Raw genomic sequence first — 24836 nt, 5'->3', positions numbered from 1 at the left:
GATATTTAAACTTTAAAATACTTTTTTTAGTAGAGCGGTCAATGCTCAGGCAAGCAGGCTGCACCCAATAGCTCCCGATTATTTGATTGACAGCTCTGGTTGCCTAATGATCGATTTTGAAAACATTTTGAAAACAGCATTCCTTTACAGACAGGTAAAATGTCAGTTCACATCACCAGATAAGGTTGTGTTTCTGCATTTTTTTTAAAACAACCTAGTATAGCCTACACTAACAGAAAAACATGCAGTTGGGCTTTCAAGGGGCCACATTCCATTATGTCTGAAAAGCATTATCGATACAGGCTACCGGTAGCCTGCTGTAATTTAATATTTGGCAAAAACGAAGAGTAGGCTACGCCATGCTCGCAAGACTGGCCCGAAGACATCCGTGCCATGAATAGGCTAGGATATTCTACACGCAACAGACCAAAAACACACTTGAGTCATTAGCGAAGAGAGAGCAGGTAGAGCAGGCAGGCCAGTTAGGGAGAGGGGCAGAAGCATGCTCATATGTTTTGGTAATCTGCATCAAACAATGTCTCATCTTGCATGCCTTGCACTTTGGGCTACTTGGTGAATTTGCAACTCTTCCTCTGGTTTTATTTGAATTACACATATTCCCCAGGCCTTTATAGCCTATAACACAGAAAATATTATTTTGTGGTAACTGAACTGTGATTTGAATTAAGTGGTGGGGGGGGAAACTAAAATAGTTTTTAGTTTAGGGATTTTTCTTAACATTAAGGATGCCAACTTCATTTTAACATTTAAAAGTTCACACCCCTAGTTAGGCTACTGAAGTTGTCATCACTTGACCGCCTGTCTTGCTGACAGTGTGCCTTTGTGGCTGGGCTATTTTATTGTTATAAAAAGAAGCTGTTATCGTGTTCCCACACACATGCTTTCTGTTTCACGGTTGTAACAAAGGCATTCCACAAATAAGTGATTGATCACTTGAATTTGTGGTTGACATACAGCCTACAGTAACAAACTAATTAAAATGCTATTGTGTTATCTGAAATAAAAATCGTATTTTAATAATACCTAAGACCTTCATAAAAAACCCAAAATTGTTTTTTTTGCAATAGCATATATGAAATCTATTTATTATACTGTTAGAATGTCGTAGTCAGAATGACTGCTCATTAACTTGAAGGGGAGTCCCTCGAGGCCCAGCAGTTATAGTGTTAAACCCTAACAATTGCTTACAGATCAATCTAATGACCTATTCCTGAAAATCCACTTTACCAGTTTAACTAAAAGATTTAATGGATAGATCCCAATGTGAAACTTACTGAGTTTCGACTCATCAGAAACCTGGCAATGGATGACCAGGATGTTGGCCATCTCTGCAAACTTGACACTAGAGGGAGTCTTCTTGATCTCCTTCAGGAACTCTCCCAAGACAACTTCACACCTGAAAGACAAGAAACAGTCACAGTTTCCTTCCTAGAGTACAGCAGACTGAGGAGGGGCGAACAGAGGGTTTGGACATGGGAAGAGGAATAAAGGGTTCTTACGTCCTCCGGATCTCTTTGCTGCTGTCCCCTAAGATCTGGAAGAGTCCATCAAGGATTTCTGGCAGGTAGTCCAGGAGGTTGATGTCCGGAACAGATTCCAGAACTAGTATCTGTAGCAGGGGAGAACCAGATTAACAACCTCAGGTGCTATTAATACAACTACCAGTGTATAACATTTTTCATAACACACTTTTAGGTGGGCTATAGGATAGCCAAAAAAACAACTCATTTTTAACAACCTTTAAAATGGCTATTAAAGAATGGATATTAATTAACCTCTCTTGGGTTGGTGGCAGTATTTTCACGTCCAGATGAAAAGCGTGCCCAGAGTAAACTGCCTGCTACTCAGGCCCAGAAGCTAGGATATGCATATTATTAGTAGATTTGGATAGAAAACACTCTGAAGTTTCTAAAACTGTTTGAATGATGTCTGTGAGTATTACAGAACTCATATGGCAGGCAAAACCTAAGAAAAATCCAACCAGGAAGTGGGAAATCTGAGGTTTGTAGTTTTTCAAGTGATTGCCTATCCACTATACAGTGTCTGTGGGGTCATATTGCACTTCCTACAGCTTCCACTAGATGTCAAAAGTATTTAGAACCTTGTTTCATGCTTCTACTGTGAATGGGGAGAGAATAAGAGCTCTAGGAGTCAGGTGTCCCAAAATAAGGCATGAGCTCAGTCACACGGGGCCGAGCGAGCTGAGTTTCTGTTTCATTTATGAAGACAATGGAATTGTCCGGTTGGAACATTATTGCAGATTTATGATAAAAAACATCCTAAAGATTGATTCTATACATCGCTTGACATGTTTCTACAAACTGTAATGCAACTTTTTTGACTTTGTCTGGACCCAGTGCATGCGCTTACTGCATTTGGAATAGTGAACTGAACGCGCTAACAAAAAGGAGGTATTTGGACATAAATATGGACTTTATCCAAACAAAACGAACATTTATTGTGGAACTGGAATTCCTGGGAGTGCATTCCGATGAAGATCATCAAAGGTAAGTGAATATTTATAATGCTATTTCTGACTTCTGTTGACTCCAAAATGGCGGGTATCTGTATGGCTTGTTTTGATGTCTGAGCGCTGTACTCAGATTATTGCAAAGTTTGCTTTCGCCGTAAAGCTTTTTGAAATCTGACACAGCTGTTGCATTAAGGAGAAGTTTATCCATAATTCTGTGCATAACACTTGTATCTTTTATCCAAATTTATAATGAGTATTTCTGTAAATTGATGTGCTCATTCACCGGAAGTTTGAGGCAAAACATTTCTGAACATTACACGGCAATGTAAAATGGGGTTTTTGGATATAAATACGAACTTTATCGAGCAAAACATACATGTATTGTGTAACATGAAGTCCTATGAGTGCCATCTGATGAAGATCATCAAAGGTTAGTGATTCATTTTAGCTGTATTTCTGTTTTTTGTGACACCTCTCCGTGCTTGGAAAATGGCTGTGTGGTTTTTCTTGTCTAGGTGCTGTCCTAACATAATCTAATGTTATGCTTTCGCCGTAAAGCCTTTTTGAAATCGGACACTGTGGTTGGATTAACGAGAAGATTATCTTTAAAATGGTGTATAATACTTGTATGTGTGATAAATTTGAATTATGAGATTTTTGTTGTTTTTAATTTGGCGCTCTGCTATTTCACTGGCTGTTGGCGAGGTGGGACGCTACCGTCCCACATACCCCAGAGAGATTAATAAAGAGTGATGAATAATGATATTGCTGTAAAAGTATAGAAACAGGTCTTATTCTACTCATCAATAACATAAGTTTTAATGTGACATGGCAATTGGTTGTAAAAGCCCTACTCACCCAGGATATGATGAATTGACGGGCATACTGGTTATTGGAGTAGATTCTCTCACGCAGCAGGGGGACAAACGCCACCAGGTCAAACTTGTTACTCTCCGTCACAATGTCCTGTGAAAGCAGAGAAGGGTCATTGTTTTATGAGTTCATGACCGAACTCGTCTCTTACCTTAGTTATACATGAACGGCAGCTGTTTGTTCCGTTTGTCACTTCAGCTATACTGAAAGCACAATCAATCATTAACCACCTCATCTAGTCAATGCCCATTCTAAACTGACATTAAACTTCCAGGAGACGTCTCAACATGTTTTTTTACTGGAATCTCACCTTCAACAGTCTGTCAAGGAGTTCAGAGCCACTCTTCACATTGGGGTCAGGATCTGCAGCAAGCTGGAGTAGAAAGCACACAACATCAGAGGTAGCCTAAAGACATGTCTTCTGAGAATTAAGACTCTGGTTACCTTGCTGAGGCCATCGAAGAGCACGTTGAAGTGGGGTAAGACAGCTCCTCTGGCCACTTTTACTATGTTGTAGAGCGCCTCACAGGCATAGTACCGCAGTCTGCTGTCTGAATCATTAAAGCAGGTGAGTACAGGCTCGATAAGCTCCTTCAGGTACAGCCCGGAGTCCTACAAGACACACCACACATTAGGGATGCAATCAACTTTTTAAAAAATTACTTAAATGCAGTCTTCTCGAACATGTATATTAAGTAGATGCATTTACATGACATGTTGACACGCTTACAAACGTGTAACTTGCTGGAATGGGGTTAACAAAAGCATTTAAAAAAATAAGGATGATATGCAAACAGCAAACCAACCCTGCGTAATGTACAATGTATTACAGATCTGTGTATGAGTGCCCAGAGGCTTTACCTTTCCCAGGGCAATGGAGCATGCTGCCAGGCCGATGAGGCCTCCTTTGCGGCTGTGAGGGTGCTGGGACAGGGCGAACTCCGAGGCCAGGATCTGGATAACATGTCTGATCTGGGTAGAGTTGTTCTGAGCCACAAACTCCCTCACCAGTCTGTGGATTAAGGCAACAGAGAAAGGTTATGTTCATGAACATACAGAAACAAATGTCTGGCAAGATTGGACACACGAAAATCAGAGTAGTGGTCAATCCTGGGGATACACATGGTGTACAATGCAGGCTTTGGCCCAACACATTAGCCTCCACTGACCAACTAGGCTTAATCATAAAAAAAGACATTGATGAGTTTAATCAAGAGTGTTATTACTTGGCTAGAACAAAGCCTGCCCACAGTCTGTCTCCAGCCATCAACTTATCATACAATGCAGCAACATAACCCAATCAGGGGCCTGTGGGAGGACCACCTAATGCTCCATAATCCTTTCCCATTTTAACTTTAGTGTCACGTGATGCATTTTACACGTCCCAATAATGGAAATACAAGAACAAGCCAGTATCATGTGCCTGAAAGAAAGTTGATTTCCTAATTTAATTTCACTTCAAGGCCTCAACTTTCAAAATCCAGAGTATTTCAAATGATAATTTGATGGCAGTGGGTCACATTTCACATGGTTTCTCAGGAGGTTACTTACCATGTGCAAACCCAGCTTACTTAATTATATGGCGTGTGTGAAGAGATGGTCACAATACCGTACAAACCCTTCCCACTAGCTGACTCGTACAAACTCTGCCAGTCATGAGACAGACGAGTAGTCGTTTTGGAAGGCAATATATTAACTCCTACAAATACAAAACAAAATACTTTCACCCGAATTATGTGCAAGAGGAACGACTCACTTTTCAATCTCTAGAGCAGCAACCTTCCTCTTCTCGTACAGTTTGTCGTTGAGTGCTCTGACAATATTTGGGGTCAAAGGCGAGAAGTCTTTCTCGGTGTTCATTTTCAGAGGCTTTAGCGGGGAACTTGACAGTTCGGTTAATGATAAGGGGAACGTTGTTTCATAAACTCGCCCTAAACTATTCCAATAACGACGCAAATCAATTGAAAAAAACAACCCCCGATACCAAACCTGGGAATAGCAGGCTTCGAAGCCTGGGATAACCTGTCACGACGGAGCGTGGCAAGATGATCGTCGCAAAGATACCTATTGACAATAATCAGCGATCGATCCTAATAGACTTGTTCATGTAGCCAAATTTCCTGGCTCACATGACTTCCTTGAAGGGCGGTTAGTCAAGCACCGATCTGAAGATCTGTTTTGAACGTCACGTGCAAATGAACGCGAGAGGTGGGGAGCTTTAACGTCAGGGCTGGGCTCAGCACGAAAAAACGTAATGGAACGTTCAATAAAACGGAAACGTGCTAAAGATCAGCTGAAAAACGGGGAATGGTTGGGTTTGATTTAAAAGTGCCCCGCTGCCATTTAAAAATGTCACTAGTTGCCTCAAGCTACACCCAAACGGAACAAAACGCACAATGTCTGTCAAGAACGTACAGAAGCGTTTTGGGGGAAATGTGTCGTTCATTACAAACCGTTCGGGAACGTAGCAAACGTTCAACCGCAATGAATGCGTCGCCAGAATGACGTCTACATAACGCACACGGTAATCAAAAAATTTCAATTTTTATATTTGGCATGGGACATCACTTGTGGTAAATAAATTAATCACTGTTGCAGAAATGCGTAGGCTAGCTACTTTTAGCAATGCTAGTATTACACACCAACGTTGCCGGAAGTAAATGTTCAACTTACTCTGTCTAACGTTTGGTCCTTATGCAGTCGGGGATTTTTTTTAATGAACATTCATGGAATGTATAATTACACAGAATTTCCACACCTGGGTCTGGTGACCCATGCAATTTCTCAGCGATGTCAAATCAAATGTTATGTCACATGTGCCGAATACAACAGGTACCCTTACAGTGAACTGCCTACTGACAAGCCCTTAACCAACAATGCAGGTAAGAAAAAGTATTTACTCAAATCAACTGAAAATGAGAAAAAAGTCCGTTCCTTTCTGCTTACCTCATGTTAAAATAAGTCCCCCACAAGTTCTTGCTTTTTTGTGCCGGTACGGCCCACATGCATAACTTTTTTGACATGAGGTAAGCCGAGAGAAAAGTGTAATTGACGTTCTCAATTTGCCCCCTGCATAAGGAAACCTACGGACAAAACGATACGACCCTAATGTACATAACGTTGATGCTCGCTTTTTTAAAAACACACACAAAAACTGCAGAGAAAATAGTAATAAGGCACTTACAGTTTGAAGCGCAATTTACGATGGACAACAGCGTTTCAATATAAAAATGAGTTCTGCAGGAGGTTGGCTAACACCTGAAATGTTCATCAAAATGGAGGAAAGCATATGTCTGGGAAAGAGCCACTAGGGGGTGCTAGGAGGTAGGCCTGTTCGCTCAGGTGACATTTAAACAGGTGTTTTTTCATCCAGCTATAGGTCTGGTAATCACCGGTCTAGTCCTTTCCTTTAGTTGAGCATGTGATTGTTGACGATGCTACGTTTTCTTTGGTCTTCTTCAGACAGGAAAATGTTACTTTGACCTTTTTTATAGTTAATAAAAACGAGATTGCAATAACCAATGGCTCTCAAATTCAACTTGTGTTGATAATGTTATGCTTGTATTAACAAAATGACTAACTTTTACAACCTACAACACTGTAAATGTTCTGAAGGTTAATGGATGTTACATTTTACTAGATATTTTTGGTCCTCATTGTCATTTTCTGCTGAGTGCACGATGGTGTCCTTGGGAAGATTATTATTTGCCTGAATTTTAACATGGGATTGTTATAGATGGGATCGTTGACAGTATTTACTCGATTGATGTCACACAGTGCAAGTGTTTGATATCCAGTGGTGTAAAGTACTTAAATAAAAATACTTTCCTTGACACCCTAAAGTAGTCATTACATTTTAAATGCTTAGTAGGACAGGAAAATGGTCCAATTCACACACTTATCAAGAGAACATCTGGTCATTTCTACTGCCTCTGATCTGGCGGACTCACTAATCACAAACGCTTTGTTTGTAAATGATGTCTGTTGGAATGTGCACCTGGGTATCCATAAAATAACAAGAAAATGGTGTCTGGTTAGCTTAATATAAGGAATTTTAAATAATTTATACTTTTGATAATTATATATTGTAGCAATTACGTTTACTTTTGATACACAAGTATATTTAAAACCAAATACTTTTATACTTTAACTCAATTGTATTTTACTGGGTGACTTTCACTTGAATCATTTTCTATTAAGGTATCTTTACTTTTACTCAAGTGTGACAATTGCGTACTTTATCCACCACTGTTGATATCCCCAGACAAACGCAGCTGCAAATGTGCTGTGGGCTAATATGGAGACCTGTGTGACAAATGTATGTTTTTTTGCTGTCAGTAGACCAATAGAACTAGAATAGTTCTGTGTTGGAATTAATGTTCTTAATTGTATTAACCCATTTTTCTTTTAAAGCTGCAACCATATGTCATGTGTGGCAAAGCCATTACTATCATGTTGATTGACTACTATTAAGTACCTGTGGAATCTGTGCAATTGAAAAATGGGTCTTGCATTGCCCACAAGGATGCACTGTCTGGCCTCCTATACTAAGTGCATATATTAAAGGATCGGTACATTACCAGTGGCGGTAAACCCCCAGGAGGCAATGTTCCCTCTAAAGTAGCTCCCCCGGGACTGCCGTGCAGAAGAAATATCAATCCCACGTAGAGAAGCACGAGATTGAACTTCGCTCAATTTTCAAGATTACTAACTATCAACGTTTCCCTTTACTGTTGGAATTGTGATCGAATCAACACAATATTAGCCGCTTTCAATGCAACATACAGAAACAAAACGAACTATGCAAGACTTAGTATGCAAAACTAACTATGCAATAGGTTGTGTTGTAAGCATTACGCATCGTAGTATGATTCTAGTGCATTGACAGGCACGCACGACTCAGGGCCCGTACTCTACACAGACCACTGCGCCATAACCAATGCCTAAATGTATGCATATATGCAAATAGACCATTGCCATACATGGATCAGAGACATTTATTTTGAACTGGACTGTTTACAGCATGAGCAGTTGTGAGTAGATGTGCTTGTTTTGAGATCAAAGCCGTAGCGACATGTGCACATTTGTACATATCCTTTGCTAATTAGTTACTTATTAACCCAGTTATATATCATTTGTAGTCAGCAATGGTTGAGTCATTGCTTCCTGCAAGAGCACAAAACAGGTGCATTTCTAGACATCTTTGAAAAGACAGAGTTTTTTTTGGTCTTAAAGGGGCAGCATTGTGTTATGAGACTTGTGTTATGAGGCTTGAATAAGCTAAGTAGCCAATAGGCAGAGGGTAGCATAATTTGTCTGATTCTCTGTAATAATGGTATGGGAATAATTATGCATTTTATTTTGTAAAGTGGTTCCTTGAATCAAACATTTTCAGTCACCTTGTCTGAAGGACAAGTGGATAAATAGGTTAATGTCAAGCCCTACATGTTGTTGTTCTTTCAAAAGTCTCATGAAATGGTAAGATGGCGCCGACACAAGGCAGCTCTGCTTCTAGCTCCTAAGCAACTTTGCAGTATTGAGTTTTTTTGTGTGTTATTTCTTACATTATTAGCCCAGAACGTTTTTTGTGTTATTACATACAGCCAGAAATAACTTTTGGATATCAGAGCGGCGGTAACTCACCAGCATTACGACCAGGAATACGACTTTCCCGAATTGGATACTTTGTTTGAACCCCCAGGGCAATTGAACTTATCCCAGAGGCTGCTCCAAGACGCCGCCGGCGGAGAAAAGGTATTCGGAGTGGACTTCTAGTCCGACTGAGGAGGTGGGCACACCATCCACCACTTCGGAGTATATTACTCGCTAATGTTCAATCTCTGGACAATAAAGTAGATGAGCTCAGGGCGAGGATCTCCTTCCAGAAAGACATCGGGGACTGTAACATATTCTGTTTCACAGAATCATGGCTCTCTCCGGATATACTGTCCCTGTCTATACAGCCAGCTGGGTTCTCAGTACATCGTGCAGACAGGAAGAAAGAACTCTCCAGGAAGAAAAAAGGCGGTGGTCTATGCTTCATGGTGTGATTGTGATAACGTACAGAAACTCAAGTCCTTTTGTTCACCCGACCTAGAATACCTCACAATCAAATGCCGACCGTATTACCTCCCAAGATGATTCTCTTCGGTTATAGTCACAGCCGTGCATATTCCCCCTCAATCTGACACCACGAGGGCCCTCAAGGAACTACACTGGGCTTTGTGCAAACTGGAAACCACATACAGTTGAAGTCGGAAGTTTACATACACTATTAGGTTAGTCATTAAAACTAGTTTTTCAACCACTCCACAAATGTCTTGTTAACAAACTATAGTTTTGGCAAGTCGGTTAGGACATCTACTTTGTGCATGACACAAGTAATTTTTCCAACAATTGTTTACAGACAGATTATTTCACTGTATCACAATTCCAGTGGGTCAAAGTTTACATACACTAAGTTGACTGTGCCTTTAAACAGCTTGGAAAATTATAGAAAATGATGTCATGGCTTTAGAAGCTTCTGATAGGCTAATTGATATGATTTGAGTCAATTGGAGGTGTACCTGTATTTCAAGGCCCACCTTCAAACTTAGTGACTCTTTGCTTGACATCATGGGAAAATCAAAAGAAATCAGCCAAGACCTCAAACAAATTGTAGACCTCCACATGTCTGGTTCATCCTTAGGAGCAATTTCCAAATGCCTGAAGGTACCACGTTCATCTGTACAAACAATAGTATGCAAGTATAAACACCATGGGACCACGCAGCCGTCATACTGATCAGGAAGGAGACGCGTTCGGTCTCCTAGAGATTAACGTACTTTGGTGTGAAAAGTGCAAATCAATCCCAGAACAACAGCACCTTGTGAAGATGCTGGAGGAAACTGGTACAAAGGTATCTATATCTGCAGTAAAACGAGTCTATATCTACATAACCTGAAAGGCCGCTCAGCAAGGAAGAAGCCACTGCTCTGGGTTATATCCTGTCTGTTTGGCCCTGTCCGGGGGTATCATCTGACGGGGCCACAATGTCTCCCGACCCCTCCTGTCTCAGCCTCCAGTATTTATGCTGCAATAGTTTGGAGAATTTCTCCTGTGTGAATTTTGAGTATTCTTTTCTTTTGACCTGAGCCCTAGGACCATGCCTCAGGACTACCTGGCCTTATGACTCTTTGCTGTCCTCAGTCCACCTGGTCGTGCTGCTGCTCCAGTTTCAACTGTTCTGCCTGCGGCTATGGAACCCTGACCTGTTCACCGGACGTGCTACCATCCCAGATCTGCTGTTTTCAACTCTCTAGAGACAGCAGGAGCAGTAGAGATACACTGAATGATCGGCTATGAAAAGCCAACTGACGTTTACTCCTGAGGTGCTGACCTGTTGCAACCTCTATAACTGCTGTGATTATTATTTGACCCTGCTGGTCATCTATGAACATTTGAACATCTTGGCCATGTTCTGTTAAAATCTCCACCCCTCAGCCTGGTTCCTCTCTAGGTTTCTTCCTGGGTTCTGGTCTTTCTAGGGAGTTTTTCCTAGCCACTGTGCTTCTACACCTGCATGCTTGCTCTTTGGGGTTTTAGGCTGGATTTATGTACAGCAAACTACGGTTTGCAACTGCACATGGGGACAAAGATCATACTTTTTGGAGAAATGTCTGGTCTGATGAAACAAAAATGTAACTGTTTGGCCATAATGACCATCGTTATGTTTGGAGGAAAAAGTGGGAAGCTTGCAAGCCGAAGAACACCATCCCAACTGTGAAGCACAGGGGTGGCAGCATCATGTTGTGGGGGTGCTTTGCTGCAGGAGGGACTGGTGCACTTCACAAAATAGATGGCATCATGAGGATGGAAAATTATGGGGATATATTGAAGCAACATCTCAAGACATCAGTCAGGAAGTTAAAGCTTGGTCACAAATGGGTCTTCCAAATGGACAATGACCCCAAGTATACTTCCAAAGTTAAGGACAACAAAGTCAAGGTATTGGAGTGGCCATCACAAAGCCCTGACCTCAATCCTATAGAAAATGTGTGAGCAGAACTGAAAAAGCGTGTGTGAACAAGAAGGCCTACGAACCTGACTCCGTTACACCATCTTTGTCAGGAAGAATGGGCCAAAATTCACCCAACTAATTGTGGGAAGCTTGTAGAAGGCTACCAGAAACGTTTGGCCCAAGTTAAACAATTTAAAGGCAATGCTACCAAATACTAATTGAGTGTATGTAACCTTCTGACCCACTGGGAATGTGATGAAAGAAATAAAAGCTGAAATAAATCACTCTCTACTGTTATTCTGAACATTTCACATTCTTAAAATTAAGTGGTGATCCTTAATTAACAAGACAGGGAATTTTTACTAGGATTAAATGTTAGGAATTGTGAAACTGAGTTTACATACACCTTAGCCAAATACATTTAAACTTCCAACTTCAACTGTGTCCTGAAACCGCATTTATTGTAGCTGGGGATTTTAACAAAGCAAATTTGAGGAAAACACTACCAAAGTTCTATCAACACATTGACTGTAGTACCCCCGCTGGAAAACGTTCAACCACTGCTACGTCCCCTTCCGGGATGCCTACAAGGCCCTCCCCCGCCCTCCCTTCGGCAAATCAGATCACAACTCCCATTTAATTTCTCCCTTTCTATAGGCAGAAACTCAAACAGGAAGTACCCATGCTAAGGTCTATTCAACGCTGGTCTGATCAATCGGAATCCATGCTTCAAGATTGTTTTGATCACCCGGACTGGGATATGTTCTGGGTAGCATCTAAGAATAACATTGACATGTACACGGACACTGTGACTGAATTAATCAGGAAGTATATAGGGGATGTTGTTCCCATTGTGACTATTAAAACCTACCCAAACCAGAAACTGTAGCTAGATGGCAGCATTCCCGCAAAACTGAAAGCGCAAACCACCACATTTAACCATGGCAAGGAGACTGGGAATATGGTTGAATACAAACAGCGTAGTTATTCCCTCCGTAAGGCTATCAAACAGACAAAAACGTCAGTAAAGCGACAAAGTGGAGTCGCAATTCAACGGCTCAGACATGAGACGTATGTGGCAGGGTCTACAGACAATCACGGATTACAAAGGGAAAACCAGCCACGTCGCGGACACCGTCTTGCTCCCGGCCAAGCTGAACATCACCTTCGCCCGCTTTGAGGATAACACAGTGCCACCAATGCAGTGCGCTCACAAGGACTGTGGGCTCTCGTTCTCCATGGCCGACTAAGACATTTAAGCGTGTTAACCCTCGCAGGGCTGCCGGCCCAGACGGCATCCCTAGCCGCATCCTGGCTGGAGTGTTTACGGACATATTCAATCTCTCCCTATCCCGGTCTGCTGTCCCCACTTGTTTCAAGATGTCCACCATTGTTCCTGTACCCAAGAAAGCAAAGGTAAATCAACTAAATGACTTTTGCCCTGTAGCACTTACTTCTGTCATCATGAAGTGCTTTGATAGGCTTGTTAAGGATCATATTACCTTAACCTGACACCCTAGACCCTCTTCAATTTGCATACCAAATTGAGCCCCGCCCTGTGCAACTGGGTCCTGGACTTCCTGACGGGCTGCTGCCAGGTAGTGAAGGTAGGAAGCAACTCCTCCACTTCGCTGATCCTCAACACAGGGGCTCCACAAGGGTGTGCTCAGCCCCCTCCTGTACTCCCTGTTCACCCATGACTGCGTGGCCATGCACGCCTCCAGTTTGTGGACGACACAACAGTAGTAGGCTTGATTAACAACAATGGCAAGACAGCCTATAGGGAGGAGGTGAGGGCCCTGGCGGAGTGGTGCCAGGAAAATAATCTCTCCCTCAACATCAACACAACGAAGGAGCTGATCGTGGACTTCAGGAAACAGCAGAGGGAGCACATCTCTATCCACATCAACTGGACTGCAGTGGAGCAGGTAGAAAGCTTCAAGTTCCTCGGTGTACACATCATGACAATCTGAAATGGTCCAACCACACAGACAGTGTGGTGAAGAAGGCGCAATAGCGCCTCTTCAACCTCAGGAGGCTAAAGAAATTCGAATTGGCCCCTAAGACCCTCACAAACTTTTGCAGATGCACAATTGAGAGCATCCTGTTAGGCTGTCGGGCTGGTACAGCAACTGCACCGCCGCAACTGCATGGCTCTCCAGAGGGTGGTGCATGCTATTTATATATTTCTTAATTCCATTCTTTTACTTTTGTTGTGAATTGTTAGATACTACTGCACTGTTGGAATTAGGAACATAAGCATTTTGCTACACTCCAATAACATCTGCCAAATATGTGTATGTGACCAATAACATTTGATTTGATATGTAGGCCTACATTGAACACCACACATTGGCTGCTACTGTAGGCTGAACAATATAACATCTTTTTCCATGTTAAAATGTTATGGAATGCATTTTATCCATTGTTTTGATGGTAGGCCACTCTGGTAGGCCTACATTATGATCACATAGCCACTGTTAAAACTAACTTAAAGTGGGTACAGCCTCAGTGTTCACAGTAAACGCGTGCCAGAAGTTGCACAGAATTTTCACAACTTTTCAAGTTTGTGCTCAGCAGATCTGAAATTTGCTCAGTGACCCCAAAAACTTTGAGGGAACATTGCCTGGAGGTCACTGTAAGATTCATCCCATACTTCAAAACTTTGGTCATCCTCTCACTCATCAAAAGCACTCTCTTATCTCAACACTCAATACCCCTAGCCTAAATGTTTCGACTAGAGGCTCATTCTTCTTCCAAATCAAAATGATGCTAAGCCATAATGTTTGCACCGCGGAGCTGGAGCGGGAAATAGTTAAACGTACCTCAATCCAGGGATTGAGGGGTCCTAACGATCCCATTATCTGAAATGACAAATCGAGATGATTGAAATACTGCTAGTTTTTATTAAGCTGCCTTTTTCATCCTCATGCTAGGCTGAAATATCCTTTTGTTGTTCAGCGTGATATTCTACGTGTCATTTCACAGTGGCTGCTGTGACTTCTGCTACTTAGCATAACGAGAAAGGCAGTTTTATAAAAATAATTGAAATACTGCTCTTTTTTAAATCATCCCAATTTGTCAGTTCGGATAATGGAATAATTAGGAGTACAGCCACATCTTCCATCCCTGGATTGAGGTACAAATTGAGCTACTTTGAAAACGATGTAGCGGGCGAAAAATTGGTCACGGTTTTTGGGATACTTCTAAGTTGCACTGTGGCCGCCATGGCGTTTCTCTTAAATTATTTATATACAGTACTAGTCAAAAGTTTGGACACCTACTCATTCGAGGGTCTTTGTCTTTTTTTTTACTATTTTCTACATTGTAGAATAATAGTGAAGACAAACTATGAAGTAACACATATGGAATCATGTAGTAACCAAAAAAAGTGTTAAATATATTTTTGATTCTTCAAATTAGCCACCCTTTGCCTTGACAGCTTTGCACACTCTTGGCATTCTCTCAACCAGCTTCATGAGGTAGTCACCTGGAATGCATTTCAATTAACAGGTGTGCTTTGTTAAAAGTCAATTTGTGGAATTTGTGTTTGAGCCAATCAGTTGTTGTGACAAGATACGGGTGGAATCCAGAAGATGGCCCTATTTGGTAAAATACCAAGTCCATATTATGGCAAGAACAGCTCAAATAAGCAAAGAGAGAAATCTATAAACGCAACATGCCACAATTTCAAAGATTTTACTAAGTGACAGTTCATATGAGGAAATCGGTCAATTTAAATAAATTATTAGGCCCTAATCTATGGATTTCACATGATTGGGAATACAGATATGCATCTGTTGGTCACAGATACCTTTTTAAAAAATGGGCCTCACATTGGGCCTCAGGATCTCGTCACAATATTTTTGTGCATTCAAATTGCCAATCGATAAAATGCAATTGTGTTCATTGTCCGTAGCTTATGTCTGCCCATACCATAACCCCACTGCCACCATGGGGCACTCTGTTCACAACGTTGACATCCGCAAACCGCTTACCTACACGACACCATACACATGATCTGCGGTTGTGAGGCCGGTTGGAAGTACTGCCAAATTTTCTAAAATGACGTTGGAGACAGCATATCGTAGAGAAATTAACATTTAATTCTCTAGCAACAACTCTGGTGGACATTTCTGCAGTCAGCATGCCAATTGCACACTCCCTCAACTTGATGCATCTGTGGCATTGTGTTGTGTGACAAATGTACATTCATGAGTGGCCTTTTAGGTGCTCCTGTGTAATGATCATGCTGTTTAATCAGCTTCTTGATATACCACACCTGTCAGGGGGATGGATTATCTTGGCAAAGGGGAAATGCTCACTAACAGGGATGTAAATAAATTTGTGCACAGAATTTGAGAGAAATCAGCTTTTTTGTGCATATGGAAAATTTCTGGGATCTTTTATTTCAGCTCATGAAACATGGGACCAGCAATTTACATGTTGTGTTTATATTTTTGTTCAGTGTTTATATTTTTGTTCAGTTTATTTACAGTTTATAAACCGAGTTTGAGCCCTGATACTGATTGGCTGAAAGCCGTGGTATATCAGACCTTGTACCACGGTATGACAAAAAAAAACATGTTTTAATGTTCTAATTATGTTAACCAGTTTATAATAGCAGTAAGGCACCCCGGGGGGTATGGTATATGGCCAATATATCCCCTGTATATAGCCTTGTTACTCTTATTTTATTGTTGCTCTTTAATTTGTTTTCGGTTTTCTTTTTTATTACTTTTTACTTCAGTTTATTTCAGTAAATACTTTCTTAACTGCGTTGTTGGTTAAGGGCTTGTAAGGAAGCATTTCACTGTAAGGTCTACACCTGTTGTATCCGGCGCATGTGACAAATAAAATAGGAGCAGGGTAAGAAATGATTGGCTATATGTAATAAAGGCCGACCTGCTCCTCTCCTCTCTACCTAATTTCCCCTCGCAGTCCCTTCAGTATTCCTTAAATCCTGTTATTTTGGCAGCTCAGTCTACCTAATATAGTGTGTGTGTGTGTGTGTGTGTGTGTGTGGGGGGGGTGACTATCAAGAGTACCGTGATGGGCCTCAACATCATGTTCTAACCGGACAGCACTGTAGTGGGCAGAACCAAACCAATCAGTTACAAGTATATAGCGGGTGAGGGCATTTACAGCCAACTGTTTTTACATGGTCCTTCTAGCCAGATTTAGTGACCAATAGTTTTTTACATGGTCTGCCATTTCTCCGGATTTAGCGACCAATAGTTTTTACACTATAACATGAAACTGTATCTTAGGCCTATCAAACATGAAACCGAAATGTCTACATGTTGCAATAAACGGTACAGGATGAAATGATAGAAATGATTGTAGTATTAGATGGAATATAGATTTACCACAAACGTGTGAAAGCAGCCGCAAACATTTCAATAAGAGAAAAAAAGCACTCCACTCTTAAGGTCCGTCTTCGCCACAGTAATAATACATTTGAACAAATTCCAAATGCAAGCTTTATAAGTAAATTATCAATTTCAATCCATTGTTACATACCAAAAGACCAGTAGGCCTATGCTAGTAATTGTTGTCCCATTGCTGGTGAGCTTGAAAAGTAAACCGTTAAAATTCTTGATCACCAAACAATTTTTGGAGCTGCATATTTATTTATTATGGTAATCCTCTCTGCCTACAATTTGATGTTTGTGCTGCACCCGATCCTATGGCTGAAAATCAGCAATCTGTTCGATAGCTCACCCGACCTATGTTGACTGACAGTTTGTTGGTCCAATCAGAGTGCCGAGTGTGCGTTTCACTAAACAATCTGTTGCAGGTTTCTTTTTTGCAAGGGCGATGCTGCAGCTACTCTCTCTGGATGCTTGTAGAGTGATAATCCAAGTAGACTCTGTGCCACAAAATGAGTGACAAAACATTTCAAACCTGGCCAGATAATTTCAAGTCTCAAGTCAAAGTTGAGTCCCGAGTTTTGAAGCTCCAAGTCCAGTATCAAGTTATTTTATTTTCTATCAAGTTTAGTCAAGTCATGAAATTTGTGACAGGACATATTGACTAGACCAGGTGCGTATGTGATTTCATCCACCCACACTAGAGGGGATCCGGACACGTAGGTTGAAATATCAAAACGAACTCTGAACCAACTATATTAATTTGGGGACAGGTCAAAAAGCATTAAACATTTGACGCCTTTTCACATGGAGATTTTATTTTTCAAAGGTCCACAGTTTAAACTATATGATTGATGTTGGAGACAGATTTATAGCAGTGAATATAATCTATTAATTTACTGTTTTATAGTATTTGTAATAAGCAGCCTTATCTACCAGGGAAACTAATTGTTCTCACTTTATGATAGAACATTCAGATTTGTCTGCCTGACTGTGGCTCTCTTTACTTGAATTTTATGCTTTTTTTGTGATCACACCAAAACTACTTATTTTGGTCAAATAGAGATTATAATGTGCTTTCTTAGAAAAAAATGGACCTGGCTGAGAATAGAACATTCCGTTTTCTGCCTATGTGCCAGAAAACCACAATTTTTTGGAATATCTTGTGACCAGAACTCCACTAGAGATTTAAGTAAATGGTGTTTCTTTAAAAAGATGGGCCTGGCTGACGGACTTTTTCCTCACCTTATTCTCATTGTGGTTATCCATGGTTGTTGGTTATTTCCCAGGTAAAGAAGTGAAAACTATTGCTTCAGTCCTTGTTTAGACTCCTTATTTTACTCAAATACAGATTTAATTAAATGTTGTTTCTTTGAAAAGATGGACCTGGCTGACTTAAATACATTAAGGGGAAATGTTCCACAGACAGGCTGATTATCTTGCTCATCTCTTTATTTACAATGCTGGCCACCATGGTTAACACATTGAATGCTACCTGAATTGACTCAGAAAAGTAACATAAGTAGGCCTACAGTATCACAGTGAGGTCAAGTGTGTGTGTGTGTGTGTGTGTGTGTGTTAGTCAGATTATCCATCGTCCACAGCAACACTTTAACTCTCTACCCCCAGTGCATGTGGTGTACTATGGTCTTAGACATGCTCTCACTAGCCCTCATCTTCTCTCTTTCTCTCTCCCTTTTCCCAGACGGCCTGAGGCTCTTGGACCGTGACACCCTGGCCTGACCCCTGTACATGCCTGGCCCAAACCCACCTGGCCCCCATCTACCTGCCTGTTGCTTTAGTCTATAATTAACCTATACAGCTCTGGATCAATTGTCTTGCCTACAGTACTACAACATACCCTTTTTTACTAATGACTCAAAGATGTGTGGCCGTTAACATTGGCTGAATATCCATTGTCTTTCTCCCAAAGTGTGGACCTACACAATTCTTCTCATCTCAGGGATTTAACAATGGTGTAAAGTAGCTCAAGCCATTGCTTCCACCTATCCATTACTTCCACCTATCCATTGCTTCCACCTATCCATTGCTTCCACCTATCCATTGCTTCCACCTATCCATTGCTTGCATATCCATGAGGAGAGGGATGGACAATTGGTATTCAGCCATTGATTTCAGGTGGCTTCACAAACAGATGTAATGTATCCCAAATGGCACCCAATTCTGTATACTTAGTGCACTAATGCTGACCTCTGGTCAAAAGTAGTGCATTATACAGGGAACAGTTATAGGGTGCCCTTTGGGACGCATTCCACCTGTTGAGCTCCACTCTGCCTATTGTAAACCATTTCTACATCCCATTCCCCCAGTTAAGCAAACGGAGGATGGAAGCTGTGACTATAATTGATGTTGTAAATTACTTTCCCTGTCAATTGCTTTATTTTTTTTACTTGCTTTATTGTTTAGGAGTGTGTGCCTTTTTTGGAAGGTTTAATAAAACCTTCACTCAGCCAATAAATCCATATTTTCATTAATGGAATATTCAGACTGAACAGTCATCTACCAATGAGATTAATTAGTTGCATTGCAGAAGTGTGTGGTGTTGCCATTCAGCCATATCTAGCCTTGGTATGGAATAACTGATCACTGACTAAATACTTCAGCCTTAGGAAATCTTTGGGGAAAGAAGTCACACTTCCAGTTTGCACAAATCTTTATTTGACTTGCTGTAATACAGATATAAAGAACATATAAAAGCATGCGTTCAATGTCTTCATTGTGTCTTAATTGAAAATGAAAGCAGTCTTTATTTACCATTTCAATAAGCAAATACAAAGAGCAACACCAGTATAAATGGCCAGCAAACTCCGACAATATCCATATATTGTCGGAGTTTGACTTTCCATAAAGAGATGGCTTTTCATAAAGACGTCATGGTAAGTAATGGTATTCAAGTTTTTGGGTGTGGGCAGTGAGTGACTTGAGGGGGAGAAAGAACCAGCGGCGGCAGCAACCGGCAGGTTGTTTGTTATATGGCTGTTACTTAGAAATACTATAACACCAAATGAATAGATGACATCCACTGCTATAAACCTGTGTCCATATTTAATCGCATCATTTACGCGGACCTGAAAAGGCGTCCCATGGTCTGTTTTGTGAACGAGTTCAATGTATTCCAAACACTGGTGGTCATCGAATGATCCCAATAATATGGGTAGTAATCGATGCCCCCTCTGGTATGTTCTATTGCGAACTGTCTGGGACTCGTTTTTTCCCTGTTCACTACTCAAAGATAAAATTAACTGCAATACACTGGTCTCAAATATATTAGCATAACTAGGCTACACAGAACCACGGCGGACCCATAGTAAATTGAGAGACTTACCATATTAAAATGTATCCAAGCGCAACATGCCTAGCTCTACCCACTGAAGCGTGGCTTACGGGGCGCTCTATTAAATAAGCGCTCGTATCATCATACCAACGGATCGAGGTCTCACCATACCGGAAACATTGTGCAAACACTATAGTTTAGCATCGTTTCGACTTGAGAGGGAATAATGCGCCTCATGTCTAAACATTTAGGCTAGTTGTGTAAAGTACTTAAGTATTACTTTCAAGTATTTTTACTTAAGTAGTTTTTTTGGGTACCACTACTTTACTATTTATATTTTTCACAACTTTTACTTCACTACATTTCTAAAGAAAATGTACTTTTTACTCCATACATTTTCCCTGACACCCAAAAGTACTTGTTACATTTTGAATGCTTAGCAGCACAAGAAAATGGTCTAATTCACACACTTATCTAAAGAACATCCCTGGTCATCCCTACCGCATCTGATCTGGCGGACTCACTAAACACATGCTTCGTTTGTAAATAATGTCTGAGTGATGGAGTGTGCTCCTGGCTATCCGTAAATACATAAAAAAACAAGAAAATGGTGCTGTATGTTTTGCTTAATATAAGGAATGTTAAATGAGTCATACTTTTACCAATTCCATTTACTTTTGATACTTAAGTATATTTAAAACCAAATACTTTTACTTTTACTCAAGTAGTATTTTACTGGGTGACTTTCACTTTTACTCGAGTCATTTTCTATTAAGGTATCTTTACTTTTACTCAAGTATGATAATTGAGTATTTTTTCCACCACTGGGAGTTTATCGAGCACAAGTGAATATCTCGAAGGCAATCAGCCCAACTGTCATCAGTAATCTGCATACCAAGGTCTTCCTCTCAGGTTTCCTTCACATGTGTGGATACAGAGTAATATGCTGTGAAGTAATCTACAAATCTGGAAATCAAACTCTTGGAGTCAAGGGCGAGGTTCATGAAAAGATACAGTTCGCGAGCTGGTGTATTCGCCTCAAAATGTGGTATATTTAAGCGAACGTAACTTCTTATCAGAAGTTATCGGAGGAAATTCGATGCCGGGAGTTTGTAAGCTTCCCTCAACTGTGCGAACGTGGCAAAAGTATTATTGATGTAAAGGTCTGCAATAGTAGTAATGCCCTTTCTCTTCCAGAATAGAAAAGTATTGTCAGTTAGTGGGGGAGGGGGGCATGGTTATGGCAAATAGGCGTACGGTGGTTTTCCTTATTTGATACCAAAATTGTAATACATTTTTTGGCATAAAGTTATTGCCAGTAATACATGTAGGGGATTTAGTTGATGAAACGAGAAGTGCTGGAAGAGAGGTGTTGTGTATCTTCTTCAATAGTAAGCCATGAAGGTGAAGAGAGCTACATTACCACGCCAGGGTAGGGTATGCATCCTGCCAATAAACCAGTGCTCTAACATTTGCTGCCCAATAATAATGCTGTAAATTTGGCAAACTCAGGCCCCCTAATTCTTTGGGCTTGATTACATGTTTTTTTTCCGAGATACGGTGATGTGACAAAAGCTTTAGTGAAATATAGTCAGATTCTGAAAGAGAGAACGTTAACACGGCCTATCATTGATAGAGGCAACACTCTCCAAATCTCAATGTTGCGCTTCAACTTCATGTCTAGATAGTTGACTTATAAATTGAATTTAGGATCCTTGGGGATGACTGCACCAACATATCCAGTTTAGTCTCCTGAGATTTTAAAATGTATATTTTTAAGAAACTCTGGGTTTAAGTAGCCTTTAAGAGGCATGGATTCACTATATATATATATATATATAAGTTAAATATATATAAATAACATAAGTGCGGTGAACAACCTTGCCCGTGTTTAAAGTAGCAATAACAGGATGGCTCCTCATAGTAATAGCTCAGGGTTCCATAGAAATGGCGAATAGCAACGGCCTCAAGGGGAACCCATGGCGGCTGGAACGCTACAGTGAAAACGGAGGTGATTCATTGTAATTAGTGAGAACTGAAGCAGTCGGCCACACATATAGTATTTCAACCCAAGAGACAAAACTCTCGTCCTAACCAAACTCATTTACTACTGTCAGAATGAAGTTCCATTCCACTTGGTCAAATTCTTTTTGAGCGGCAAGTGCAATAATGGCAACTTGAGAATGTTTGTCATGTTTGGAATACATGACATTCATCAGTCGCCTAATGTTGGAAAATTAGAATCTGTCTGGGATAAAATAAAATTTTGGTCAGGATGAATTATAATTAAAATGCATTTATTTAGTCTGTTTGCAAGTATTTTAGTAAACACCTTAAGGAGGGAAATAGGACGATGTGAAAATGGATCTTTATCTTTCTTTAATATTAGGGAGATATTGGCTGAGTAGAAACACTCCGGGAGTATGCGTTTGTCACCGTTATAGTGCAATGAATGTATTGTTTAGTGCTGTGTTGTGCTGTGTAGCGGCTTTACTGGCATGCATCAACAACAACATTTTTTAGTTTGCCCCACCAAGATTTACATGCTAAAATTGCAACTGGTAGTCAATATGTCCCTATATTGAAACAGGGAACCCGGCCGGGTGCGGTCTTTACACCTGTAGAACTATGACAGTGCTGTCATATCCAAAATCGGCGGGATAATCGGATTTACCTCTCCCGGGGGAACAGCTACTCCGGACGGCCCTACCGGTCGGTGGCCATTGTAGTTATCCTGTCAATGAAAGACTCGGCATCCTGTGGTACCTTCTCTACCGTACCATGGGTAAGAATCAGACGAGCAGGGAAGAGGGGAAATTCCCAATCTCTAACAGTTTTGGTATGAGTTCTGCCACAAACTGAGTTGGTCTGCCCTTCTCAATTTCTTCTTCCAAGCCTGTAATTTTGAGATTCGAACGCCTTGAACGTCCCTCGAGGTGAATTAGCTCGAGTTTCATAGCTTGTTGGCTGCTGGTAGCTCTTCAAGTTTGGCGATGCTTGTCTCGTGGTCACCAGCGTTTCCTTCCAGGTCAATAATGCGGGTTGTGTGGTTAGACAATGAGGTTTGCACTGATTGTAAGGATGAGTGCAGATGATTAAATCGAGTGTTCATGTCCTTTTCCATGTTCTTGATAGCTGCTAATATGATAGTCGGTGAAGGCTCCGAGTCAGGGTTAGCCATTACGGCCTGGCTAACGCAAGTGTCGCCATCCTCGTCTTGTGCTGTGGTGGGTTCAGACACAACCGTAGGGACTTTGCCGTCTCTCTTGACGGTTATTTTTTGATTATTTCGTTTCCCCTTGGCCGTGTTTCTCATAGTGTTTGCTCATTGTAGCAGTTTGGTCGGGCAAAAGTAGAATTTAAATAAAATGTAAGCAAGGGTGGGGAGGAGGTAGTCTGAGAAGCGTCTACTCCTTGTGGTGCTCACTATCGACCACCCTTAGGGATTCATCCCTGATGTTAAGGTCAACCCTATTAAGTGAACTGAACTGGGTCATTCTACGAAAATGGTGGCTTTCCTGTCCCGGCCTTATTCACCAGGAAAAACCCTTAAAAGTGTGAGATAATGACACAAAAAATATAGTTTTTGTTTTAATTGAAGTGTTTTATTATTAATAAAACACGTAAGACAGTTATATTGCAAAACTTTATTTTTATATATTGTAGAGCACGGTCAGTACAATGAAATTGGCTTGTCCCTCGGGTCAGGAGTCATGGTTTAGTGACATATTTTGAGTTAAAATATATATTTTTCTCCCTCTTTAAATGTCATAATACAAAGGAAACTATTATAGTTATTTAGTGGACTACTTAAAAATAAAAAATATCTAATAAATATTACAAATCATTTTCAAGTAATAGCTGTCCCTCAATTTCATGTAACTGGTGTTAAAATGTATAAAAACCACCACTTTGAAAAAATGCAACATCCTTGCCAAATTCTTCCTCTGTGAAAGGTTCATTGGAGATGGGACTGTTTTGAAAAGCACATGGTGAGTGTGCACTCTCTCTTCATATGTTAACAATTTGATGATTAACTTGGTCATTTTATGCGAGGACTTAAGATGCGTCACTGGTGTTACACAGTTTATAGTAAGGGGAAAGGAAATTGGATTAAAATGATTGATTAAATTGCATGATTAAGTGATTTATTTACAATTTAAGAAGTGTGGTTTGAGCTACAGTGGCCGCCATCTTAGAAATGCCATCTTGTCTGCAGATTTGTCACTGGTGTTATCGTCACTGGTGTTACCTGTTCTTGCTGGTAACACCAGTGACATGACGATAACGGCAGTGACAATCAATAACACCACAAACTTTTTTCTCAATGTAACGTTTTATAAAACCCTCAACTATTACAGTGACAAGAAAAAGCATTTGAACCCTTTGGAAATACTTGGATTTCTGCATAAATTGGTCATAAAATTTGATCTGATCTTCATCTAGGTCACAACAATAGACAAACACAGTCTGCTTAAACTAATAACACACAAACAATTATACGTTTTCATGTCTTTATTGAACACACTGTGTAAACACTCACAGTGCAGGGTGGGAAAAGTATGTGAACCCTTGGATTTTAATAACTGGTTGGCCCTCCTTTGGCAGCAATAACCTCAACCAAACGTTTTCTGTAGTTGCGGATCAGACCTGCACAGCGGTCAGGAGGAATTTTGGACCATTCCTCTTTACAAAACTGTTTCAGTTCAGCAATATTCTTGGGATGTCTGGTGTGAATTGCTCTCTTGAGGTCATGCCACAGCATCTCAATCGGGTTGAGTTCAGGACTCTGACTGGGCCACT

The 24836-nt window shown here is 40.7% G+C and overlaps 1 protein-coding gene and 1 long non-coding RNA gene across 2 annotated transcripts in view; one reads left to right on the top strand and one right to left on the bottom strand.

The window, feature by feature from the left end:
- The window catches only part of LOC115152250 (protein VAC14 homolog), a 29227-nt gene extending 23682 nt beyond the window's left edge, over nt 1-5545 (bottom strand). Inside the window, exons 1-7 of the mRNA XM_029696918.1 lie at nt 5124-5545; nt 4229-4379; nt 3812-3979; nt 3678-3740; nt 3353-3460; nt 1521-1630; nt 1296-1417 (exon numbers count right to left, since the gene is read on the bottom strand). Coding sequence (XP_029552778.1) covers nt 1296-1417; nt 1521-1630; nt 3353-3460; nt 3678-3740; nt 3812-3979; nt 4229-4379; nt 5124-5227 — 826 coding nt within the window. The 5' untranslated portion in view covers nt 5228-5545. The remainder of the gene's footprint in view (nt 1-1295; nt 1418-1520; nt 1631-3352; nt 3461-3677; nt 3741-3811; nt 3980-4228; nt 4380-5123) is intronic.
- Nucleotides 5546-5922: 377 nt separating this feature from the next.
- LOC115152251 (uncharacterized) lies at nt 5923-19460 on the top strand. Its single transcript, XR_003867448.1, has 2 exons — nt 5923-6249; nt 18444-19460. It is a non-coding gene; the product is annotated as an uncharacterized LOC115152251 (long non-coding RNA).
- Nucleotides 19461-24836: the final 5376 nt, after the last annotated feature.

Source organism: Salmo trutta, chromosome 17 (assembly GCF_901001165.1).
Source record: "Salmo trutta chromosome 17, fSalTru1.1, whole genome shotgun sequence".
Lineage (NCBI taxonomy): Eukaryota > Metazoa > Chordata > Actinopteri > Salmoniformes > Salmonidae > Salmo > Salmo trutta.
The sequence above is the reverse complement of the archived record's forward strand: the minus strand, read 5'-3'. Positions and strand labels throughout refer to the sequence as shown.